The sequence below is a fragment of the Channa argus genome, chromosome 15 (assembly GCF_033026475.1).
Source record: "Channa argus isolate prfri chromosome 15, Channa argus male v1.0, whole genome shotgun sequence".
Lineage (NCBI taxonomy): Eukaryota > Metazoa > Chordata > Actinopteri > Anabantiformes > Channidae > Channa > Channa argus.
Window position 1 is genome coordinate 11,197,590 of NC_090211.1, and position 19,865 is coordinate 11,217,454.

Consider the following 19,865-nt stretch of genomic DNA (forward strand, 5'->3'; position numbering starts at 1 on the left):
AGGACTAAGTTCATTGAGGATGGCATAGCTGTAGTAGTGGTTGTAGCTATGGTGGAAAATGCTGAGAGCTGCAAGCAGACAGCAAATTAGCTTTAAGATTTGTGTGTGTAGGAGATGGTGGGGGTGTTCTCAAGCTGTGAGTTTGAATCTCGGCTCTCTCTGTCTTCGAGATAATCATCTGACACTCTGAGACACATGGGGCCTTGGGCTTTCGAACCATCACCATGCTCTTTGTCCACCAGCACAGGGATTTCTATTTCCCTCCCTCAACCTTCAAGTCATTTTTTCAAATGGCTTTACTAATGTTAGCTTTGTCGATAAGCGTTGTTGATGGAAAAGGCATCTGCGGAAATGATTCCCCCCACCCTTCCTGAGATAAAGGAGCTGTGGATGGGACCTGGAAGGAGAAGCGCTTGCATGCACACTAATAAGAAAGCCCTTGCTCACCCACAAATGCTCATGATTTCACATACTCACACAAACATGTACACAAGCCTACGCATCAAGGCGCATGTTAAGCTGAACATAGAGATAATCCAAGTTTTTCCTCACCAATTGTACAGTACAAGATGCTAAACTAAGAGCAGCATGTACACTCATGTGCACATCAGTGGCGTGGAAAATAATGTCTGCTGTTATCTACTGTGACACAACATCCGGATTTGGGTGGATGTGTGGAAACCAAGGGGATGTCCCTGTTCGCTTGGAAACGTAGATACTCACGCTGAGTCTTTCTCATTAATCTGAATGTCTGCTTAATTTGTTCATTTTCCTCACTGTGACTTTGTGACATGTTCAGCTTAGTTATAATCAATGTCACAGCAGAGGAGCTGAGGGCAGGGGAAAACTGGAGAGAAAGGAAAGGGGGACTAGACAGTCCACCAAACAACAGACAGAAAAATCTCTAACATTTTCAACTCCAGACTAATGAGATAGAGATGTGTGAAGAGCACGAGAAAGGAGGAGCCAGAGAACACGTAGAGGATAGAGAAAGATAAAGTAACAATCTTGTTTCCAATATGGAGCGACTAAACATCTTGCTGTCTATAAATATGTGTTTACAGAAATATGTGAAAAGCAGCACAAAACAGCAGAGAGTAGACCTAATGCAAAGCTAACAAGGTGAGTGTGGATTTTCTGTATCTAATACAGAAAATGTTTCCAGATCACCATGTGTCAGATTCAATGTGTCACCCTGCACATATGGCAGAGAAATTACCATGGAAACATTTTAATATACTGCATAGACTGTGTATAAAGACAAGGCACTTCAGTGGGTTGTTGTCCCAATATACTGCTCCCAGTCAATAATACAGAGCTCAGCAACTTATAGCGTCGAGTTTTAGAACAGAACAAAAAGACATGGTACTCTGTTGTTGTTTTTTAGGGTGAAGTGAAGGAAATCATAGACCTTACCAACTTCAGACTGAGTCTGAAGTTCAGACTCAGTCTGAAGTTGCTAGGGTCAGACTAATGAAAACATAGACCCTAGCACCTTTTCACAAATAGTGTACCTTTGTATGTGTAACAAATTCTCTTCATGTGGAAATGCAATTTCATGGGATTTCCACAGACTTCCCAGAACTGAGCTCCAGGATCACCTGGATCAAGCTTGCTTATCTCACTGCAGAAAATGTTTGTCAGTGGTTTTGAAATGATTGTGAGGTTTAACAACTAAATTTGGGGATTTTCCTCTTGTATAATAGCATACCCTAAAGAATGTCAATATTTACAAATGCAGTAATATTTTCAAACAAGGGTTAAACTCTCAACAGAAGAAAAATAAGACTTTGGAGAAACAATACTCCTGGATAGTGGGCATTAGAAAGTAGAATGGAAAGGGAAGATGGCATAGTACTGTGTAAATACCACATTGACAGTCATACTGTTCTTCTGCTAGATCATTATTCTGAGGTAGTGACAGCAGATGACCTTTCTTGGTCAAGAGCTCAGTGTGGTTAAAATTCAGTTGAGTAGGAGTGAGTGGAAAGGAGAAAAAATTACATGGTAACCTTTACTCTGCCATTGACGCTAACCTTGAACAATGGTACGCAAAGGGAACAAGTGCCTTGTAGGGTTTAGAGTGGATGTGTCTGTACCAAAAAGCAATAATTGTGTATGCAGTTGTTGTTAGAGATTAGTAGGCAGATAGAGAGTGTGTGAGGGGTGAAAGAAAAAATTGTTCTAAAAATTTGAAATTGATTAAAAATGGTCACTGGACATTAATATATATATCAATCAGGACTGCTTCTGCTGCCTCCACCAAAGAGACTAAATCTCCATCCTTATCATCCTCAACAGTTACTGACCTCTTCCTGTATTTTCATCATCCATACCTGAATCCTTTGCTTTGTTTCCTTGCAGAGTTTCCCTCGATAACTGAAAAAGGGCTAATTTAAATAAATGAAATGGGAAGAAAATGGGGATGCTGATTGCAAGCTTGTTGAGTAAATGTTGCAGAACTAGTTGTTAATGAAGTGCCTTGTTTGACTGTTACACTCTGACTGGACAATGCAAACAGCCACATGCCCTCATGGATATTATTCTTACCCACCTGTTGGGTCTAGTTAGAAAAAGGAAACAGAATCATTTGTTGTTTGTTTTTATTCGCACATCAATGTTTGACAAGTACATTTGTCTTTTTTTTTCTTACTGGCAACAGGTTATTGCTCATAAAATCCTCAGAATAACTGTACAGTATATAAAATTAGTACAACAAACAATATACACAGGAGGGGCAGTGCAGGATGGCACAGGAGGAGAGAAGTTGATTACTGTAAGGTTTAAAAGTTGTGAAACAAATAGATCAGTGGGAGTGAAAAGCAGGTTACACATGCTGGAAACACTGCTGTTTTATTAAAGGTAAACAGAGCATTAAGAAAAATTACAATTGTATTTATTTTGCTAAAGGGAAATGTAACCATAAAGAATGTAATTTACATATGTGCCCTTTCTTTGATATTCCACAGATCCATTTTTTTCATTTGCAGAGGACCCTGTTTATGGTAACATGCAGAAACAGACTGTGGTAAAATGTCATCAAAATAAACAAATCCTGGAGCTGCTCCACAGACAGTGAATAATAGAATAACAGTCACAACACTAGAATAGCACCCATGGAGATTTTACTGGGATGTGAGGACAATTTCTGCTTTGCAGCTCTGCAAAATAAGTCAGTTGGAAAAAATATATTAAATGTATCTGCAATGGATAATCTTTACAAAATATAACATGGCTAAGATAAACTCCAGTTCAATTTTATGACTGTTGTGTTTGTTCATACTGTATTTATTATCTAAAAATCACTTTAAATTCCATTTTGAGACTGTATGGTCCCTTTAAAGCGATCAACTATGTTCCTCTCAAATGTCCCTAACCTGCTGTTCACTGGCCACATGAATTTGGCACAATCGGCCAGAAATTCTGAAACAAAAAACAAAACAAAAAAAACACTATTCCCCAAAAGGTGAGTTTTTTATGGTGATGAAAGAGCAACAACTGTCTTCCTCTCTTGTCCTATAATCCTGCCTACTCTGACACAAAAATAACAAAATGATCTTTAGCACCATTGAAGAGAATATTTTGTCAAATTACCAGCAACATAGTCTAGTCAGATTTCAACATATGAAAAAAAAAGAGAAACAAACCCTCTGCATATGGCAGATTTGAAAACAGGTAATGTCAGTTAAGATGCTTGATGAATTAAATGTCTCTTGGTATAAAGAACTGCAGTTAAGACTAGAGAACATTTAAATCAGCATGTTTGTAATTATTGCCCTGAAATATCCCCAATCTTGTGGCTGAGGTATATTATAGCATGCAGTGGAAAGGCATATCGTACTGTATATACAGCACAATTGCCAGTATTAGGTTAACACTAAGAGTGTTAAATTTGTACTGTTGGATTGTTAATTTAACATTCTCAAAGTTAATTTAACACTGGTGATTCTGCTGTCTGTGGAAACACGGAGGACCCACAAAGCTTATTATCAAGCCCATGGATGGATGCAGTTCAATAAAGGAAACAGCCTTATCCATTCAAGTAAGTGTTGGGTTCAATAACTGCCTATGCCCATTGAATACTAATCAAGGTAATTCAATGAGCAAACTTCAGTTGAAGGGTAAAAAGGACAATTTATCATTTCTCCACAAAAGAAATTAATAATGGTACTTGTGCGGAATTAATATGCTAGGCTAGTTCACAACTGCTATGCAATTGTCATTATAGTGAACTCTGAGCATGCAATTGAGTATGACGATTACTCTGATTTATTCAGTCGCAGTCTTTGTAAAACAACTGGTTTCAGTCGGCCTGAAAAGTCCCACTCAACAGATCTGTACCACAGAATGACAGACAGTTCCTTTCCATGATCTGTCTTGTTTATTAGTGGGCATTGTTAAGTGATGCAGTCCTCAGAATTCTAGAGGATCAGTTACAGCACACTTACAGTGAGAGAAAAACAAAAAATGTAATTAAATCTAAATGGAATATTTTCCTTTGGTAAATATTCTTTGTTCCCTCTGTTTCATGTCCTCTTTGTTGCCACTCTTCTTATTGTTGTAAAGCCTTAAAACCTATTTCTTTGGCTGTTGAAGAGTCTTAAATACCATACCACACACCAACCACATACAGGAACATAATATAATAAATATTGTTTGGGCAGTGGTAAGACTCCAGTTTATTTCACTGAAAACCTGCTGTGCAGGTTTTTTTTCTTTGGTTTGTTGTTGGTAAGATGTTAACCGTTGAAACATACTCGTCCGACTTGAAATCCAAACTTCTGGTTGCTGTTGCCAAAGTCACTTGGAGCCACATCAATAATAGGGAGCAGCTCTGCTGAGGGGGAGTCAATCTCAAGAACAGTCCTTTCTTGACCTTTACGAAACTGAAAGAGAAATGTGAAAGCCATTATAGAATTTGTTTGGATGAATTGGACTACCTAGCTCACTCCACACTGGTCTACTGTAATTCCCAGTTTAGGCCAGTGATTTGATGACTACCCATTTACTGAATCAAGTACAAGGTGACAAGAAAAACATAACTGACAAAATTCATTACTTTCGGCAAGGCTAATCCCTGTTTGTTCAGCTAGTCCTTTCACTTGGCTTTTCCCTGCACTGACCTGGCATCCATCATGTACTGCATTGACAAAGGGGCTTTTGGCTTGTGTCATCTCCTCGTCATTGCTGCCCCGGAAGCGGAGGGCATGCTGGTAGGAGCGGGACGTGCTGTCAAACCAGCCAGCTGAGTTCTGACAGGTGTAGGTGAAGCTCTGCTTGGCTGTGGCACTCAGTAGTTTCAGGAAGGTCAGCTGAACTACATGTACAGGGTTCCCATCCCTGTCACTGTAGGAGAACTGGGTGACATATAGGCATTAGTGTACAACAGAGAACAAAATGGTACTATAGTGGCATATTTTATGTAATAATATCAAATTTAAAACTTCATCTTAAAAACTTCAACTTACATCTGTAAACAAACGTGACAAAATGTCACAAATGAGAATTTCTCTCAAAAATGAATCCACAGAAAAACATGACTCAGTGTAATAATCTGTGTCAGAAGAACAGGTCCATTTCTCTTCCCATAACTGAAATTTAAAATCTTCAATATTTGTGATGAAGTGTTTTGGATAAGCTAGATGAAATGGTCACAGCAGCTTTGCTGCGGAATTAGAACAGGCAAGAAAAGTAAAATAGAAAATAAAGAAATTAGGGGACAAAAAACAAGTAAATTTAAGCACTGTATGTGAAAAGGTAAGTAAACTGCAACTGTGCTGGCACCTCTGTGATTACCTGAGAGGGTTAAGAGACCTCTGATAAGAGCAAGTGCTCTGAGCATGCTGGCCTGAATGCTAGTCAGTGAGACAGCTCTCTCCTGTGTGTGAGTCATTCTCACTGCTGAAATAAACTGCTAGCAAATCAAATCAGCTCTCACATAGACTAATAAATTAATAGCAAATTATACAGTGAACAGATTCACAAATAAACACAAACACTCACATGCAGCCATGAATATGTGGAGGACAAAGACAAACAAGCCTACACATTCTCCTGAATTCACATTGCACCATTCATATTTACAAATGTTATTCAAACACTCTCAATCTAGATGAGTAATTTAGTTGAAAAAGTCTGCATGGCATTTGGAGCCAGCTAAGATTAATGGTAGAAGGTTATGTTTGTTTTTTTGTACCTGCTTGCCTTTTCTGTATTGGCTGTACCAGCTTCCTGGCTTCTCTTTGTTCCATGCTGCTAATTTCACCTTCAAAAAGAAAAAAAAAAGAAAGTCAAGATCAAGAGATATAAGGAGTGAGTTGTGTGATACAGTACTGTATAATGTACAGTAATGTGATGAAGTTGGATTTGCAAAGGTGGACAGCAAAAAATATAGAATGACCATCTCTATCCGTTTGTCAGGGTCGAGACAGGTCTCTCCATCAGCTGTGAAGTTACAGTAGACCTTGATAGAGTCTTTGTGACAGCCCTGGTTAGGATCTATCCAGTAGTCTCCTAGAAAGTGCACAAAGAAAAGGAATCAATCAGTCAATCAATCAATCAATCAATATAATACTTGAATATAATAAACATTATAACAAGATAATTAGCATGTATCAAAATGATATAAAGAATTTTTACTTAAAAGGGGGGTCTATGTTAGAGAGAGATCTAATGTCTCCATCTTTCACAGACTAGTGTCTCTGGGATTAAACTTTGAAGGATGTGAAATATTCATGATTTATAGAGTAATGTCTTTGCTAACCATCTTTGTAGTGAGATTGAACCATCATGAGCTCTTTGCATGTACGGGCCGGACTCTCAAAGGTTCCCAAGGGCCTTCTCATTAGCTCCACTTCGGTTTTCATTGAAGAGAGGGTAGCAAAGACTTCTTCCATTCCCTCAGGTTCATCAAGAGGCTGATCTCCCTGAAGAAACTCCTCCATTTCCAGATTAACATCATCCTCCCTGGATGGAGCTGCACCTTCTACATGATTTGAGTGCCGCCGTCTCTTCCGCCTGCCCTGTCTGATAGGCAGGGGCTCCACCATTGTCGCAGGGGGTCCCTGGTGGTAGCACAGAGAGGTTAGCAAATGGGGAAAGGCAAAGAAAATTATAAAAGAGAAAGCCATGATGTGGATCATTGGAGATACTCACCGGGGGTCCTGGGGGGCCAGCAGGGCCTTGATCTCCTCTGGCACCAACAGTACCCTGTAGAGTAAAAGTGCATGAAAATTTGTGTCAATCAAGTCTCACCTGGTGCTTCTCTCACACCAATTGGATAAATTCTGACTTTATAACAGCACATATGGCTGCTGCTTTATAGGATTAGCCAGCTGTGAGCATCAGCACTCAGTAGTTGAAGCCTTGGCTCTCAAGACACAGTATTTGCCTTTTCAAAACATCACACACACCAGAACCAAATCCTATTAAAGGGGCCCAATATGAAAAAAAAAATCACACACAAGAAAAGCATGGCTTTGCTGCTGGCTTTTAGTTTCAAAGACATTAAAAACACAGTAGAGGAATATGATTTAAAGAATTGTACAGTTAAGCCAATAAACACACATTCTTCCCCAGCAAATGTTAACTACTAACCACGCTGAGGTGTGAATATATAAATGATAATGCATAAATAACACAGATTATTGGACTCACAGGGTCTCCCTTTGCTCCTTTCTCACCAGATGCACCCTGAGAGTGGAGCAGAAAGTATTTAGTAAGTGCACATTAAAACATAAATAAAAGTGTAAAGCTATTAAAACCTACAAAACTGTGTAAGTACTCAAATCACCAGCTACTGGAAAATCAGGCAATTGTACAGTGAAAGGACATAGTATCAAAAGAATACTTTCACTTACTGTGGACAATGTATGGTCTCTGGATGGCAGAGATTGAGTCATTAGGTGAACTCCAAATCTCATTTAAATAAGCATTAATTAAGTTACACTGATCCATTTATAAGCCAGCTGCACCATCAATATAGAGTACAGATGCACAATGTCTACTAATCCCTATAGCTTCCTGCATATTATGTCTTTCATGTAGTATCTGGAGGCATAATGTTTTAATATACTATAAATCTCACTTACTGAGAGTCCAGGTGGCCCCGGTGGGCCAGTGGGACCAGCTTGGCCAGCCACACCCTACATATAAGGAAAAACATATATTCTTGAATTGAATTTTCCTTGTGCATAAATCAGATTTTTCAGATTTATCCTGCTGCCTAAGTGTAGGTACCGCATCTCCTTTAGCCCCTTGTATACCCTGGTTCCCAGGCAGTCCCCTGTCTCCCTTCTCTCCAGGTTCTCCTGGGGGGCCAATTAGACCAATCAGTCCACCATGACCCTGCAGACAAAGACATGGTTCTTTACTTATCTTTCACAGAGTTTCTGAGACCAGGGTCTTCTGTGTTAGGTACTAAACACTCACTTTATCTCCCTTCAGTCCAGGGTCTCCTTTAAATCCTGGAAGTCCTGGTGGCCCCTGTCAGATTTATTAGTCAGGTCAAACATGGTTTGATTGTATTGGGTTTAAATCCTGACATGTTTTCATTATTGTCCCGAATACTTGATCATTATCAGGAAAATATAAAGTTCTTACTATTGGTCCTGGTGGTCCGGTTTGTCCTGGTGGCCCATTTAACCCTTGTTCACCCTGAGAATAAACAAAAGAATTAAACATTTACAAAAAGAATACATGAATATAAAGTAAACACAAACAGAATCAGATGCATAAAACTGTGTAAATTCATGACCTAAACTGAGTGTAAGCACCACGACAGAAATATGCATACACATACTTTTTTCCAGATTTATATTCTACAATATAGGCACAAATACATCTGGTTCGGCTTTATAAATCATAGAAATTATGGCAAGTGCAAAAGCCTCATTTCCATTTCCACAATTTGCCATGAGTGAATGGAGAAACGTCTTTCGACAGTTTGCATGTCATTACTCCTTCCTGCTCCACCACTCATTAGACCAGTCAATGTGAAGAACAGACGGTGAAAACAAAGAAGCAGTTTTAAGTTTTAATCACACATGACCATTACATAAAGCCATGGCCACGTATAGGTCATGTACAAATGGTCATCATTGAATAGTCTGAAAGATGATCTAGTGATTCTCATTTAAAATAATGTTTGCAAAGAGGCTAACTCAAAGTTTGGGGTAAATTTCAAATATCACAATTGGGATATCATTTAGTGTTATTCACGCTGCTTCTTGAAACTATGTATACAACTTAGTCTAAAATATGCATGAAGTGCACACTTGCTTTCAACACAACTGCAAAGTTTCAGACTAATGTTATAATAACATTTTTCATTGTGAACTGACCGCAGGACCTGGGATGCCACGAAGCCCTTCTGGGCCAGACCTCCCTGGTTGTCCTTGAGGTCCCACTGGACCTGTCTTCCCCGCTGGACCCTGACTTCCTGATGTCCCCTACATTAGAAAGAGAGAGAGACAGACAGGACGCAAGAACAATACACCAGGAAAGTTTTTCTTTTTTTGGCTCTATACATAGTTAAAGTTTTAGTCCTCATCCTTACCTTGGCTCCCTTCATGCCTTGCTTGCCTTCTTTTCCTGCAGCACCTATATGACCCTGTGATAGAGAAATTTATTTTTACTAAGATGATAACAAGGGCTGCTAACTACAATCTTGCATATAGATACAGACAGTCATGCACATACATATAAAATGTACATATGCAATGCTTTAGCTTACCCTTCGTCCAGGAGGTCCTGTTGGACCTGGCTCTCCAGATGCTCCAGGGGGTCCCTTTAGAAACATTAAAACATTGAGCTAAAGTAAAACATCTTTTATTTATTCCCAAAAACACTAATAAGAAATCCATGTCCAAGAACAAAGAACATCACCATGCTACTTAAGTTAAACACACAAGCAACATGTAAGTGAAATAAAATAAAAATCACTGCTTACAGCTTTGCCATTTTCTCCAGTATCTCCTTTTGGCCCCACTGTGCCATCTAATCCCTAAATAAAGCAATATAATACGGGACGAATGATCAAAAATGTACTGATGATGATAAATTATACAGTCATTTAAACAATAGTACTTACATTGACACCCGGTTCTCCTGGTGGTCCTGAATCTCCAGGGAATCCAATGGGACCCTATGGACAAAAGCAGTGAAAACAACATTAAAAGGCTGAGTAATCAAACAGAGCTACTGAAGGAAAGGTTACTCATTAGGAAAGATGGAGACTCACAAGACTGCCTTTTGGTCCATCCTCTCCTGGTGTTCCTCTGGGTCCTGGGGGTCCTGCAGCACCAGGTGAGCCAGAGTCACCCTTCTCCCCCACATCGCCTTTACCACCCTGGGATAGTAGTAAATGAAAAGACAACATTTAAAGTTGCAAACAGAGAAAAAGAAAAGGCAGACAAAGGATGAGGTTGATCAAGGCAGGAAGGAAAGATGTGGGCAACATGACTCACAGCAACTCCAGGCTCTCCAACTGGCCCAGGGTCTCCTGCTTCTCCATCCTCACCCTGGTAGAGAAGGAATGTTCAGTAACACAAAACATACACACAATTGTACAAGCCCACACACAATCCAACACAATCCCACTCTATTGTTAATGGGAAATACTGACCTTCTCTCCAACAAGGCCAGGCTGACCAACTCCTCCAGGCATTCCATGTGGACCCTGTAAGCAGGACAAGAGTAACAAGATGGAAGCAAAATATCACAAAACAAGGCCAAGTTTCAAATATTCATTTGATTTTAAAAAATCAAGTTCTTGCTGCAGTATTTGTTTTTTTGTTTTTTTCTTTGTTCGCCAGCAGTTCTGCTTACAGAATGCTGAAACTGGAACAGAATTATCACAACACAGAGAAAAATATTGAGTGTCAGGCTTGCTGTGTGGATAGTGCCTGAGTCACACAGTAGGGTGGATTCTATTTCTCCCTCTCAATCGGTTTGTTTGTTTTGTGCATGTGTATGTGCATGCAATTAAATGTGCGCATATGTAAGAGTATGGTGCTTTGTGTCGTGAGATGAACCCAATGAAAACATGTCTATGCTAGAGTGCACAAACATGAGCGCTGAGTACAGCAACTACTGAGCACCTGCTGTCAGCTCCTTTTCCTCACATCATCCTACCCCATTTTGCTATCTTCCACTATTTCTGTATCAATCCATTTATGGATCCCACTGTCTCTGCTGCTTCACTCTATTTCCATGCTTCTTGTGATGAAGCAGTAGCATGGCTCACACAGCTTTCTGCAACTCACTGCTGAATAATTGACCAGTATGAGAGGCAGTGGAAAGATGGCCATTAGTAGAGGTAAATATAACTGCCTCTCAGGGATGATAGTCTAATAGATCTTAATGATTAATAGAGCAGTAAATATTACTCTCTCCCTGGGATTATATCCTAATACTATTTAATAATTCAACTTTAAAAAGTATTCTGTGTGAGGGAGTGTTCACTCGAAACAACTGCGTAGGGCTGAAAAATGTTGAGGTATATTATCAAGGGTAAAGATAGACTATGTTCAGTTTGAACTTCAGATAATACTGAGCTATAAAAAGCAGTTTCATTGATTTCAAAGTTGATTAATGTTTTGTCATCATGTTTTGTTTACGGTAGTGATAAAACTACTGTGACTTAAAAATACTAGATGTGTGCAATTGCATTCAAAACAGTCAGATTAATGAAAATGTTTTTAAATTCAATTAACAAAAGCGATAATTCCGCTTTAATTGTACACTGGGAAAAAAAAAAAATCTAACCACAATGAATCATTATTAAAAATTTCACAATATCAACCTAAAACATGACAGGCAGAAATTATGAAGACGTGCACACTACATTTATAACGAGGGCCCCAATTATTAAACAAAGATCAACGGCTTTTGGATTGTCCCCTCAGGTGTCGCCACTGGGAACTTGTTCCACACGTTGATTTGGCATGAATTTTTTAAGCCGGATGCCCTTCCTGCCTCAACCATCCCATTTTTTTTTCCAGGACCGGCACCGCGATCACCTTTGGTGGCTCGTGTGAGGGGCCACACCTGGTGGAGGGGGATTCAAACCCGTGGCCTTCTGCATTCCAACCTAATGCCCTACCAATGAGCCTCCAGGCCCCCGGTGATTCTCATGAAAACAATCCATGAAAATGGAGCATGCTGGTGCATTTATTGTTTCAACTAATTTAATACAGACTTTTGTACCCTGCACTGAAAGGTTTTCGGTAGGAACAATGTTTTGGGCACGATATAAGAGATATTTACACCTTTGTCATAAAGATGCATGAACAGCTTGTTGTTGGCAATAAAGCCTAAACCAAGCCAACGTAGAGTTTCTGTAAGTGTACATTATAGAGCTTCTCTTCCTCCCTCAGTAAGACTTTCTTAGTAATATAGTCAGGCTATAGTCTAAATCTAAATTTGTGATTAAAAGAAGAAATAAAAAAGTTACGCGGCACCTTACCTCTCCCCCAATTGGTCCTGGAGGTCCTCGTGGGCCATGCTGTCCTGGAGGCCCCTATGGCAAGAGAAATAAAATATTTTCATTACGATTCCAGTGCAGATAATAAAGATATACTGCATCAATAAACCACACAGAGAAATACAAACTGAATGTTCTATGGCTTGGCTGGTGCCTCCTAGATTAAATGAGAGTTAGAAGTCAGCCCATAGTGAATTGCTTATGCAATGGCCCCAGTATCTGTGATCATTATTGTAGTGACATGATGAAGATGTCCATACAGGTCATTACCCTTAATATGACACAGGCTTTGATTCTTTCTCTTTTTTTCCTGCTCCCGCCCTCTCTTATTCTCTCTTATTAATAAGAAACCTCCACCCCGTGATGTGCAAGACCATATTCTCTCTGGCACAGTGACGGTATGTGATTTGACTCTTCTGTGCGGCACAAGAGAGCGCCAAGCAATTAATCCTACAGTAGCTGTGTTCGGCTTCAGTTTCAGTTGAGTAGATGTTGAGCTGTGCTCTGAATCACTCTGAAGTCTTGGAGGGAGCCTTGTGTTGTAAAGACACTGAGACAGAAAGACAGACAATCTGCCCAGAGAGAGAGACTGTGTGGGACTAGAGGAAACACATATCCTTCTGGCAAAGAAATACTTGAGCATTAGAGGGGAAAATTCTGTGATCCGCAACGCTCACACATGAATGAAACATCCCCACTGAGTCCTCAGCATCTTCCCCTCTCTCTCGCTCTCTCTCTTTTGTTTTGGTTCCATTTTGATGCATTCCCTCCCTAATCTGGCTGTGAAGAAGAGGGGCTACACAGGATCTTGCTGAGTGTGTGTTCATGCTTGACAGCGTTGTGAGATGACTGTCAGAAAGGAGGATGCTCATTAGAGAGCCAAGGCTGAGGCTAATCTGATTAGCAGCTGTCACACTGTCTTCCTGCTCACAATCAGTGCCCCGCCTCTTCTATCCACTCCCCTGCTTCCTTTCTTTCACTCTCTCTCATTTTCTTTTTTAACTTGTTCTTCCTTTCACACTGAGGGCCACATTTTCATTATCTGTGCTCACCTTTCTTGCACACAAAGTCATGGCCTACATTATTGTTCACAGTCAGCCTTGAGGATTTATGACACATTATACAGATAAGTGATGGCTGTTACAGGTTTAAGGGTTTCACGGGCGTTTCTGTTATAATCACTGTTTATATTTTATATCAGAAAGACATAACCCGTGCCAAAAGATACAGTATACAGTACAGTAGGAATAAGTTTAGTTTGCTATATTAAGCATACTAAAATTGTATATGTTACACAATTTGCCATTGTAAAATGTTTAAAGGTTTGCATTAAGTTAACTGCTATAGACAAGTAGTCTTAGTGCAACTAGTCTTCATAGATGTTAATTGGAATGTGAATGTTGTCTGTCTGTGTAAGTCTCTCTCTGTTGGCCCTGAGATAGACTGGCAACCTGTCCAGGGTGTACCCCGCCTTTCGCCTGCTGGCAGGTAGGATAGGCTCCAGCACCCCTGCGACCCAAATAGGTTAACTGTTGACACATAATGGATGGATGACTGGTTTTATGCTAAAGATCAATTTAACACCTTTGTGTCAACCAGAGTCTAAACAATATTGAGACTAATCATGGAGCAGATCAAACAGAGTGCCACTCTAGTCCACTGCCTGGAGTTTGAAGGCAGTAAACAGTAATGATTATCGGCAGAGGAAAAGGTTGGTTCACAAGTGTGACACAGAGCAGCAGAATCAGCTCAGCTGGCACTAATGAACTAAATAGGTGGCACTAATTAAAGTTTAATGAGCTGTTGTGGGTTGTCTGTGTACCAGCTGTAGTTGATAGACTGCTGATACCTTGAACCTATACAATACTGTAATTACAATATCTGTGATCTGGCAAATCTGGAAACGCCAGATTAAAGAGTGTTATAAAACAAGGTGATTGCAGTTCTTCACCTGTAATTACAGTCCTTTGTTTCTTTAATAGGCAATTTCAAAAAATTATATCATCGCTTTAGGAAACAATATGTAACCTTGAATTCCTTTGTTACCACATTTCTGTAATATGGAGGAAGGAACACTGGATAAATGTTTTTGTTGTTCTGTCCAACAGTAACCTTTCATTCTCATAAATAACTCTCTGCTATATAGGTGCCATTATCTGTCCAGCAATGTAATTCTATCTATAGTAACAAACTTGCAGTCATTTTTCTTTTAATGGGAAATCCACATTATATTAATGCAGTACTGTTATCTTTACCGCATCTCCTTTTTTAAACAGCAAAGAGGACGGTATTTGTTTGCTTGGCTTTTTTGCAGTTATACATGAATAAAACCTGGACATTGTTACATTTAAAACAGCCAAAATGCCATAACTGCAATGACTGCATAAGAATGGCAATAATGAAAACCTTCAAATCTTACCTGTATGAAACTTGTTATTAAGTCATCTCTGACAATTTAGTGCCCTCATATGCATGCATCTTTATAGAAACTGATAATGTGTCAGGAGATTCCTATTTATAAAAATGTAGATTTTCAGTATTTATAGAAGTTCAGCATTACACAAATACTCCTAGCAAATAATTATTATCATAATGTATGAATACTATACATATTTGATCTTCTATAACATCCCTTAAACAGTTTTTCATACTGGTAAGAAATGAAGAAAATATATTTAAAGCTTTTTCAAAAGTGAGGAAAAGTCAAGTCAATAGCCAAATGTCAGTTAAGACCAAGACAAATCAAAGTCAAAATGTCAGAAAAGTGGTGCTGAGAACATACTTGAGTTTGATACTGGACCATAGCAGTAGACTCATGTTGTGCAGTGTCGTAAAGTATGTGCTAAGATTATTCAGCAGTACTTACCATTGAACCAACATGCCCACTCTCTCCTTTTTCCCCTGGTGGTCCTGGCATTCCCTACAAATGCAGATATGGTGAGCAAGCAGTTTCATAATGTAGTGGAAATAGATATAAACTGAAATGTAAATTTGAAATTAAACCTTGGATTAATAGTAATTTTTACCTGTAGTCCAGAAGGACCAGATGCCCCCTTAAAGCCTCTAGGCCCCTCATCCCCTTTCGCTCCATTCATACCCTGCTGCCCACGTGGACCTGGCTCGCCATCTGCCCCCTGAAACATACAACGACAGTTTAGCACACAAACCAAACCAATGTATCATGTGACTGGATGTTTTCATATGAGGCACTCTGGATGATCACAACATACTGGCAGCCCAGGCTGGCCCACAGGTCCTTGAATTCCAACAGGTCCTGGGGGTCCCTAAAAATCAGAGTAACAGTTCAATAAACATTACTTTAGAAAAAGACATGATTAAAGCCATCTGTTACTTGCACAAAAGAATGCACTGTCCAGACAAACAACTTTTAAAAAGAATTATCCCTAACCAGTAGGACTATTAACATAATAATCATACTCACAGCTTCTCCTTTGTCCCCTTTACTGCCCTTCTGGCCTGGTCCTCCTATCTCTCCCTAGGGAAAAAAACACACACAAACAACCAAAAATCAGCAGGAACTTTACAGCAGTCCTGCAGTCCATCCTACTGTAGCTGTCCAATACCTTGTCTCCATCTTCCCCTGGAGGACCAGGAGGTCCTGCAGGCCCTGGCAACCCTATAGGTCCTTGTTCCCCATCACGCCCAGCTGGCCCCACAGGCCCTTTTTCTCCCTGGAAAAAAAAGATGAGAAAAAAGCATCCATTACATGCTAAAATACGCTCTCTATATACCAACTGTATGGTTATGTTTAAGCCTAATAGTCATTGGAGCTTTTGAATTGTATTGCTTTATACTGACTATGTATTATTTAGTCCATCCCATATAGTGTATCTCAATGAAGCTTGGGTTAATAACAGATAATAACCTCTCTGTATAATGCACTACAGTTCAACAATGGCACAGACTACATCTTCCAAACTGATCATATGGTTGAATCAACACTGCTGTAAACAGTTTGAACAAAAACTGAACTTTCGGGAAGGAGAATTATTTTGAGAGTTTTGTAATGGCTTTAGTTAAGAAACAGACCTCTGACTTATTATTTTTGTATAGCAACATAACACCTTCATTCATGTATCACACCATTATTCAGCCAGTGCAACTCACATCTAACAAAGCTAGTTTGAAATTTTCTCTCTCCCTTCCTCTGTCTAGTTTTTTCTGTCTGTCTTTTTAACCTTCTTCCTGGTCTCTTTCACATAATGACAGATTCCAAAGTGCGAGCACATGTTGTTTATTAGCCGATGGTAGGAGGTGATGGTACAGTATGTGTTAGTAGACATTGTTGCCTAAGAAACAAAATAAGCAATGTTCCAAATCTTACTGGCTCGCCTTTCTCTCCCATTGGCCCAGGAGGACCTAAACCGCCTGGCCGACCTGGCTGTCCAATGGCACCAACGGGCCCAGCAGGGCCCCTTTCCCCGGTGGCACCCTGAAAATAAGAGGATTTAGAGAGGTGGGTATGTCACATGATTGACTCTTTGATTTAACTTGCAGGTCACAATCATTGATCACCATGGAAACAGCCCTATGCTTCAGATGTCCAAGCATTCTGTGTAATACAGAAGCTGAAAAGAGACCAAGGGATGGGAAACAATTTAACAAAATAAGACTTACAATAGCTCCTGCTACACCAGATAGGCCCTCTCCCCCCTTCAGACCTGCAGGACCCTAAAAAGACAAAAGGCACAAACAACCATCATAGCCAAGCAACAACAGCATTGTTATTATTTCTCATCGTGCGACAGGTAGTTTGCAACCGTTTGGGTAAATTTTTCACAATTTATTTTACATTTGAAGAACTTGTAGATAATAAAAGCACATTTCAACAGAATCTGAGGCTGACAGAGAGTTAAGGTAAGTATGTGAGCTATATGGAATCTTGTGTTACCATTGAACCAGGGGTCCCTCTGCTCCCTCTGAAGCCTTGGAGCCCAGAAGGACCACTTTTTCCTGGGGCCCCAAGTGGACCTGGGTCTCCCTGGAAACCACACATACACATATGTAATTAGATATGAGGTAAGTAGCCAGCAGACAGCAGGCACTTACACAGTCATAAATCACACTAACCAGAAAGTCACAACAGAAAAGAACATTTATCTTTTATGAGCTATTATATACTCAACAACGTGAGGTTATTTATTAGCAAATTATAGGATAGGATGAGACCCAGGAGATAAGATATTCAGTGCTGAGAGACTCTTTGGGCTTTATCTATATCAATAATAAGGTCATGCGGATAAGTGATTATGATCCTGACATTATGACGTAAGCTACTCACCTTGGCACCCTCCTTTCCAGCAGCTCCTGGTAAACCATGCTCTCCTGGGGGTCCGGGTGAACCTGGGTGTCCTCTATCTCCAGTTGGTCCTGTCTCACCAGATTTGCCCTGAAAACATGAAAGTTATATACACATAACCATTATTTAATATCATGATGTCTGGAAAAAAACGTTATTTGCTATAGTATTTACTTGTATACCATTAGCTTATCCTCTTACCTGTGGTCCTACGACACCTGGGGGGCCAGGGGGTCCATTCTTGCCTTGGAAGCCCTGAGAGCAAAGAGTGCTTTTACTAGGTTTTTTTTATTTTTCTTTAAAACAGTAATGTTACATAGTAATGTAATGCATTACATTTTCTAAATACAGTAATTACACTACTAATAAAGTAACTTGCATTGCTTAAACTCTTGGTTATCACTCTTGTTTTGTATATTGGTATGGGCTGGTTTCTGAATGTTGCCCTATCCCCCACCACCATAACAAACAGGATGCAACCCTAAAAAACAGCAGACCTCCTCCTCTGATGAAAGTGGGAATTATTTCTTAGTTAATTTCTTTTTTTTTACAGAGAGTATAGATTTAAATCTGATACACCACTGACTATTTGAAGTTGTGTTCAGAGATGGACATTCTGAACCGTTTGTCTACAATAAAGATGTATCCTTGAAATTGTGCCAGTAGAGAGCCTCTTTAGCCTGGGCAGTCTAGTGTTAAGTCCTAAGTGGAATGGGTCATCTGACCAACGATTTGAAACATTTCTACTCAGGAGGTATAAGACTGCTTAAATGAGAAACTAGACTAGTGTACTGTTCTGGTGAGTGAGCAACTCAATTGAGTTTTTGAGTATGTGAAACCCATGTTTGTTCTGATCTGTAGACATATGTGAGGTTAAATGTTATATTGTTAAATGCCAATTACGCATGCCGTCAATTATGTGAAATCTTTTATTTTATTTTTTTAATTACGACCCCAACACTACTGTTGACACATTTAGTTAATGACGCTTGACTTTTTCTGTTAGTTAATACCGTTGGGTGCTTTTTATAGAGTAAAAAACTAAATAATAAATATGCAACTTTTAGATGACCCACCGGTTCCCCTCTCTGGCCTGGATGACCTGGTAGTCCATCTTTTCCAGGTGGACCCTGAGAATGAAGCATTTTATAATAGAATATTTTAATAAGTCATTTTATCATTGAAATAATATGTAGATGACCAAAGATGAACTTGAAATGTGGGATGAGATAATAATGAGTAACACTGAATAACAAGGCCGCTCACAGTAGGTCCTTTAGGTCCTGGTTCACCGTTTCTTCCCTGTGGTCCTTGGGGGCCCTAAAAATAATACCACTGATTATCACAAGTCTGATCTGGATCTTGGATTTGTGTATCAGGGTGGCATTTAATGCTTTACATCTATGGTAGTTATGGTTTGATATATATATATATCACATATATATATCAATATATATATATATATATATATATATATATATATATATATATATATATATATATATATATATATATATATATATATATATATATATATATATATATATATATATATATATATATATATATATATAAGTCAATTATTACCTGTTCTCCATGAGATCCCGGAGGACCATCTTGTCCAGCAGAGCCCTATTGGGCACAAAAGTTAGAAGACAAATACAGTATAACAGTTATTGTACAAAAACATGACCCACTCAACCATTTTAGCTTTCTGTCTGCCAACAAATCTTTAGCTTTCCCAAGATGGTCTTTGAGGGTGAGCGATTGTAAAGTGAAGCATCCCCTGCCAGACAGAAGCTTCTCACTGCACCAGATGGTCTGTCATCTAGCACTGAACAGCAACAACCAGTTCCAACTTGGTTGACGCATTCATCCATACTTTATGAGACAGCCAGTGTGTGTTTATGTACTGAATGTGTGCCTGTAGGTGCACGCCTTTGTTTATGTCAGTGTATGTGTCTGTGTGTCAGTCTGAACTCACTTTTTCTCCAGGCTTTCCAGTGGGCCCCTTTGCACCTCGACCACCTCGGGCTCCCTATTGAAAAACAAACAACAGTT

At 39.5% G+C, this 19,865-nt stretch overlaps 1 protein-coding gene across 2 annotated transcripts in view; it reads right to left on the minus strand.

The window, feature by feature from the left end:
- Positions 1-2,586: 2,586 nt before the first annotated feature.
- Positions 2,587-19,865, minus strand: part of col5a3a (collagen, type V, alpha 3a) — a 46,432-nt gene continuing 29,153 nt past the window's right edge. For both annotated transcript variants that reach the window (XM_067477647.1, XM_067477646.1), the window contains 34 exons: positions 19,789-19,842; positions 19,392-19,436; positions 19,071-19,124; positions 18,881-18,934; positions 18,006-18,059; positions 17,787-17,894; positions 17,397-17,486; positions 17,123-17,176; positions 16,830-16,937; positions 16,069-16,176; positions 15,927-15,980; positions 15,715-15,768; positions 15,511-15,618; positions 15,351-15,404; positions 12,467-12,520; positions 10,625-10,678; positions 10,467-10,520; positions 10,241-10,348; positions 10,091-10,144; positions 9,950-10,003; positions 9,734-9,787; positions 9,557-9,610; positions 9,342-9,449; positions 8,602-8,655; positions 8,431-8,484; positions 8,239-8,346; positions 8,091-8,144; positions 7,657-7,692; positions 7,156-7,209; positions 6,764-7,064; positions 6,401-6,513; positions 6,197-6,265; positions 5,124-5,357; positions 2,587-4,886 (listed from right to left, as the gene is read on the minus strand). In XM_067477647.1, coding sequence (XP_067333748.1) covers positions 4,740-4,886; positions 5,124-5,357; positions 6,197-6,265; positions 6,401-6,513; positions 6,764-7,064; positions 7,156-7,209; positions 7,657-7,692; positions 8,091-8,144; positions 8,239-8,346; positions 8,431-8,484; positions 8,602-8,655; positions 9,342-9,449; positions 9,557-9,610; positions 9,734-9,787; positions 9,950-10,003; positions 10,091-10,144; positions 10,241-10,348; positions 10,467-10,520; positions 10,625-10,678; positions 12,467-12,520; positions 15,351-15,404; positions 15,511-15,618; positions 15,715-15,768; positions 15,927-15,980; positions 16,069-16,176; positions 16,830-16,937; positions 17,123-17,176; positions 17,397-17,486; positions 17,787-17,894; positions 18,006-18,059; positions 18,881-18,934; positions 19,071-19,124; positions 19,392-19,436; positions 19,789-19,842 — 2,817 coding nt within the window. In that variant the 3' untranslated portion in view covers positions 2,587-4,739. The remainder of the gene's footprint in view (positions 4,887-5,123; positions 5,358-6,196; positions 6,266-6,400; positions 6,514-6,763; positions 7,065-7,155; positions 7,210-7,656; positions 7,693-8,090; positions 8,145-8,238; positions 8,347-8,430; positions 8,485-8,601; positions 8,656-9,341; positions 9,450-9,556; positions 9,611-9,733; positions 9,788-9,949; positions 10,004-10,090; positions 10,145-10,240; positions 10,349-10,466; positions 10,521-10,624; positions 10,679-12,466; positions 12,521-15,350; positions 15,405-15,510; positions 15,619-15,714; positions 15,769-15,926; positions 15,981-16,068; positions 16,177-16,829; positions 16,938-17,122; positions 17,177-17,396; positions 17,487-17,786; positions 17,895-18,005; positions 18,060-18,880; positions 18,935-19,070; positions 19,125-19,391; positions 19,437-19,788; positions 19,843-19,865) is intronic.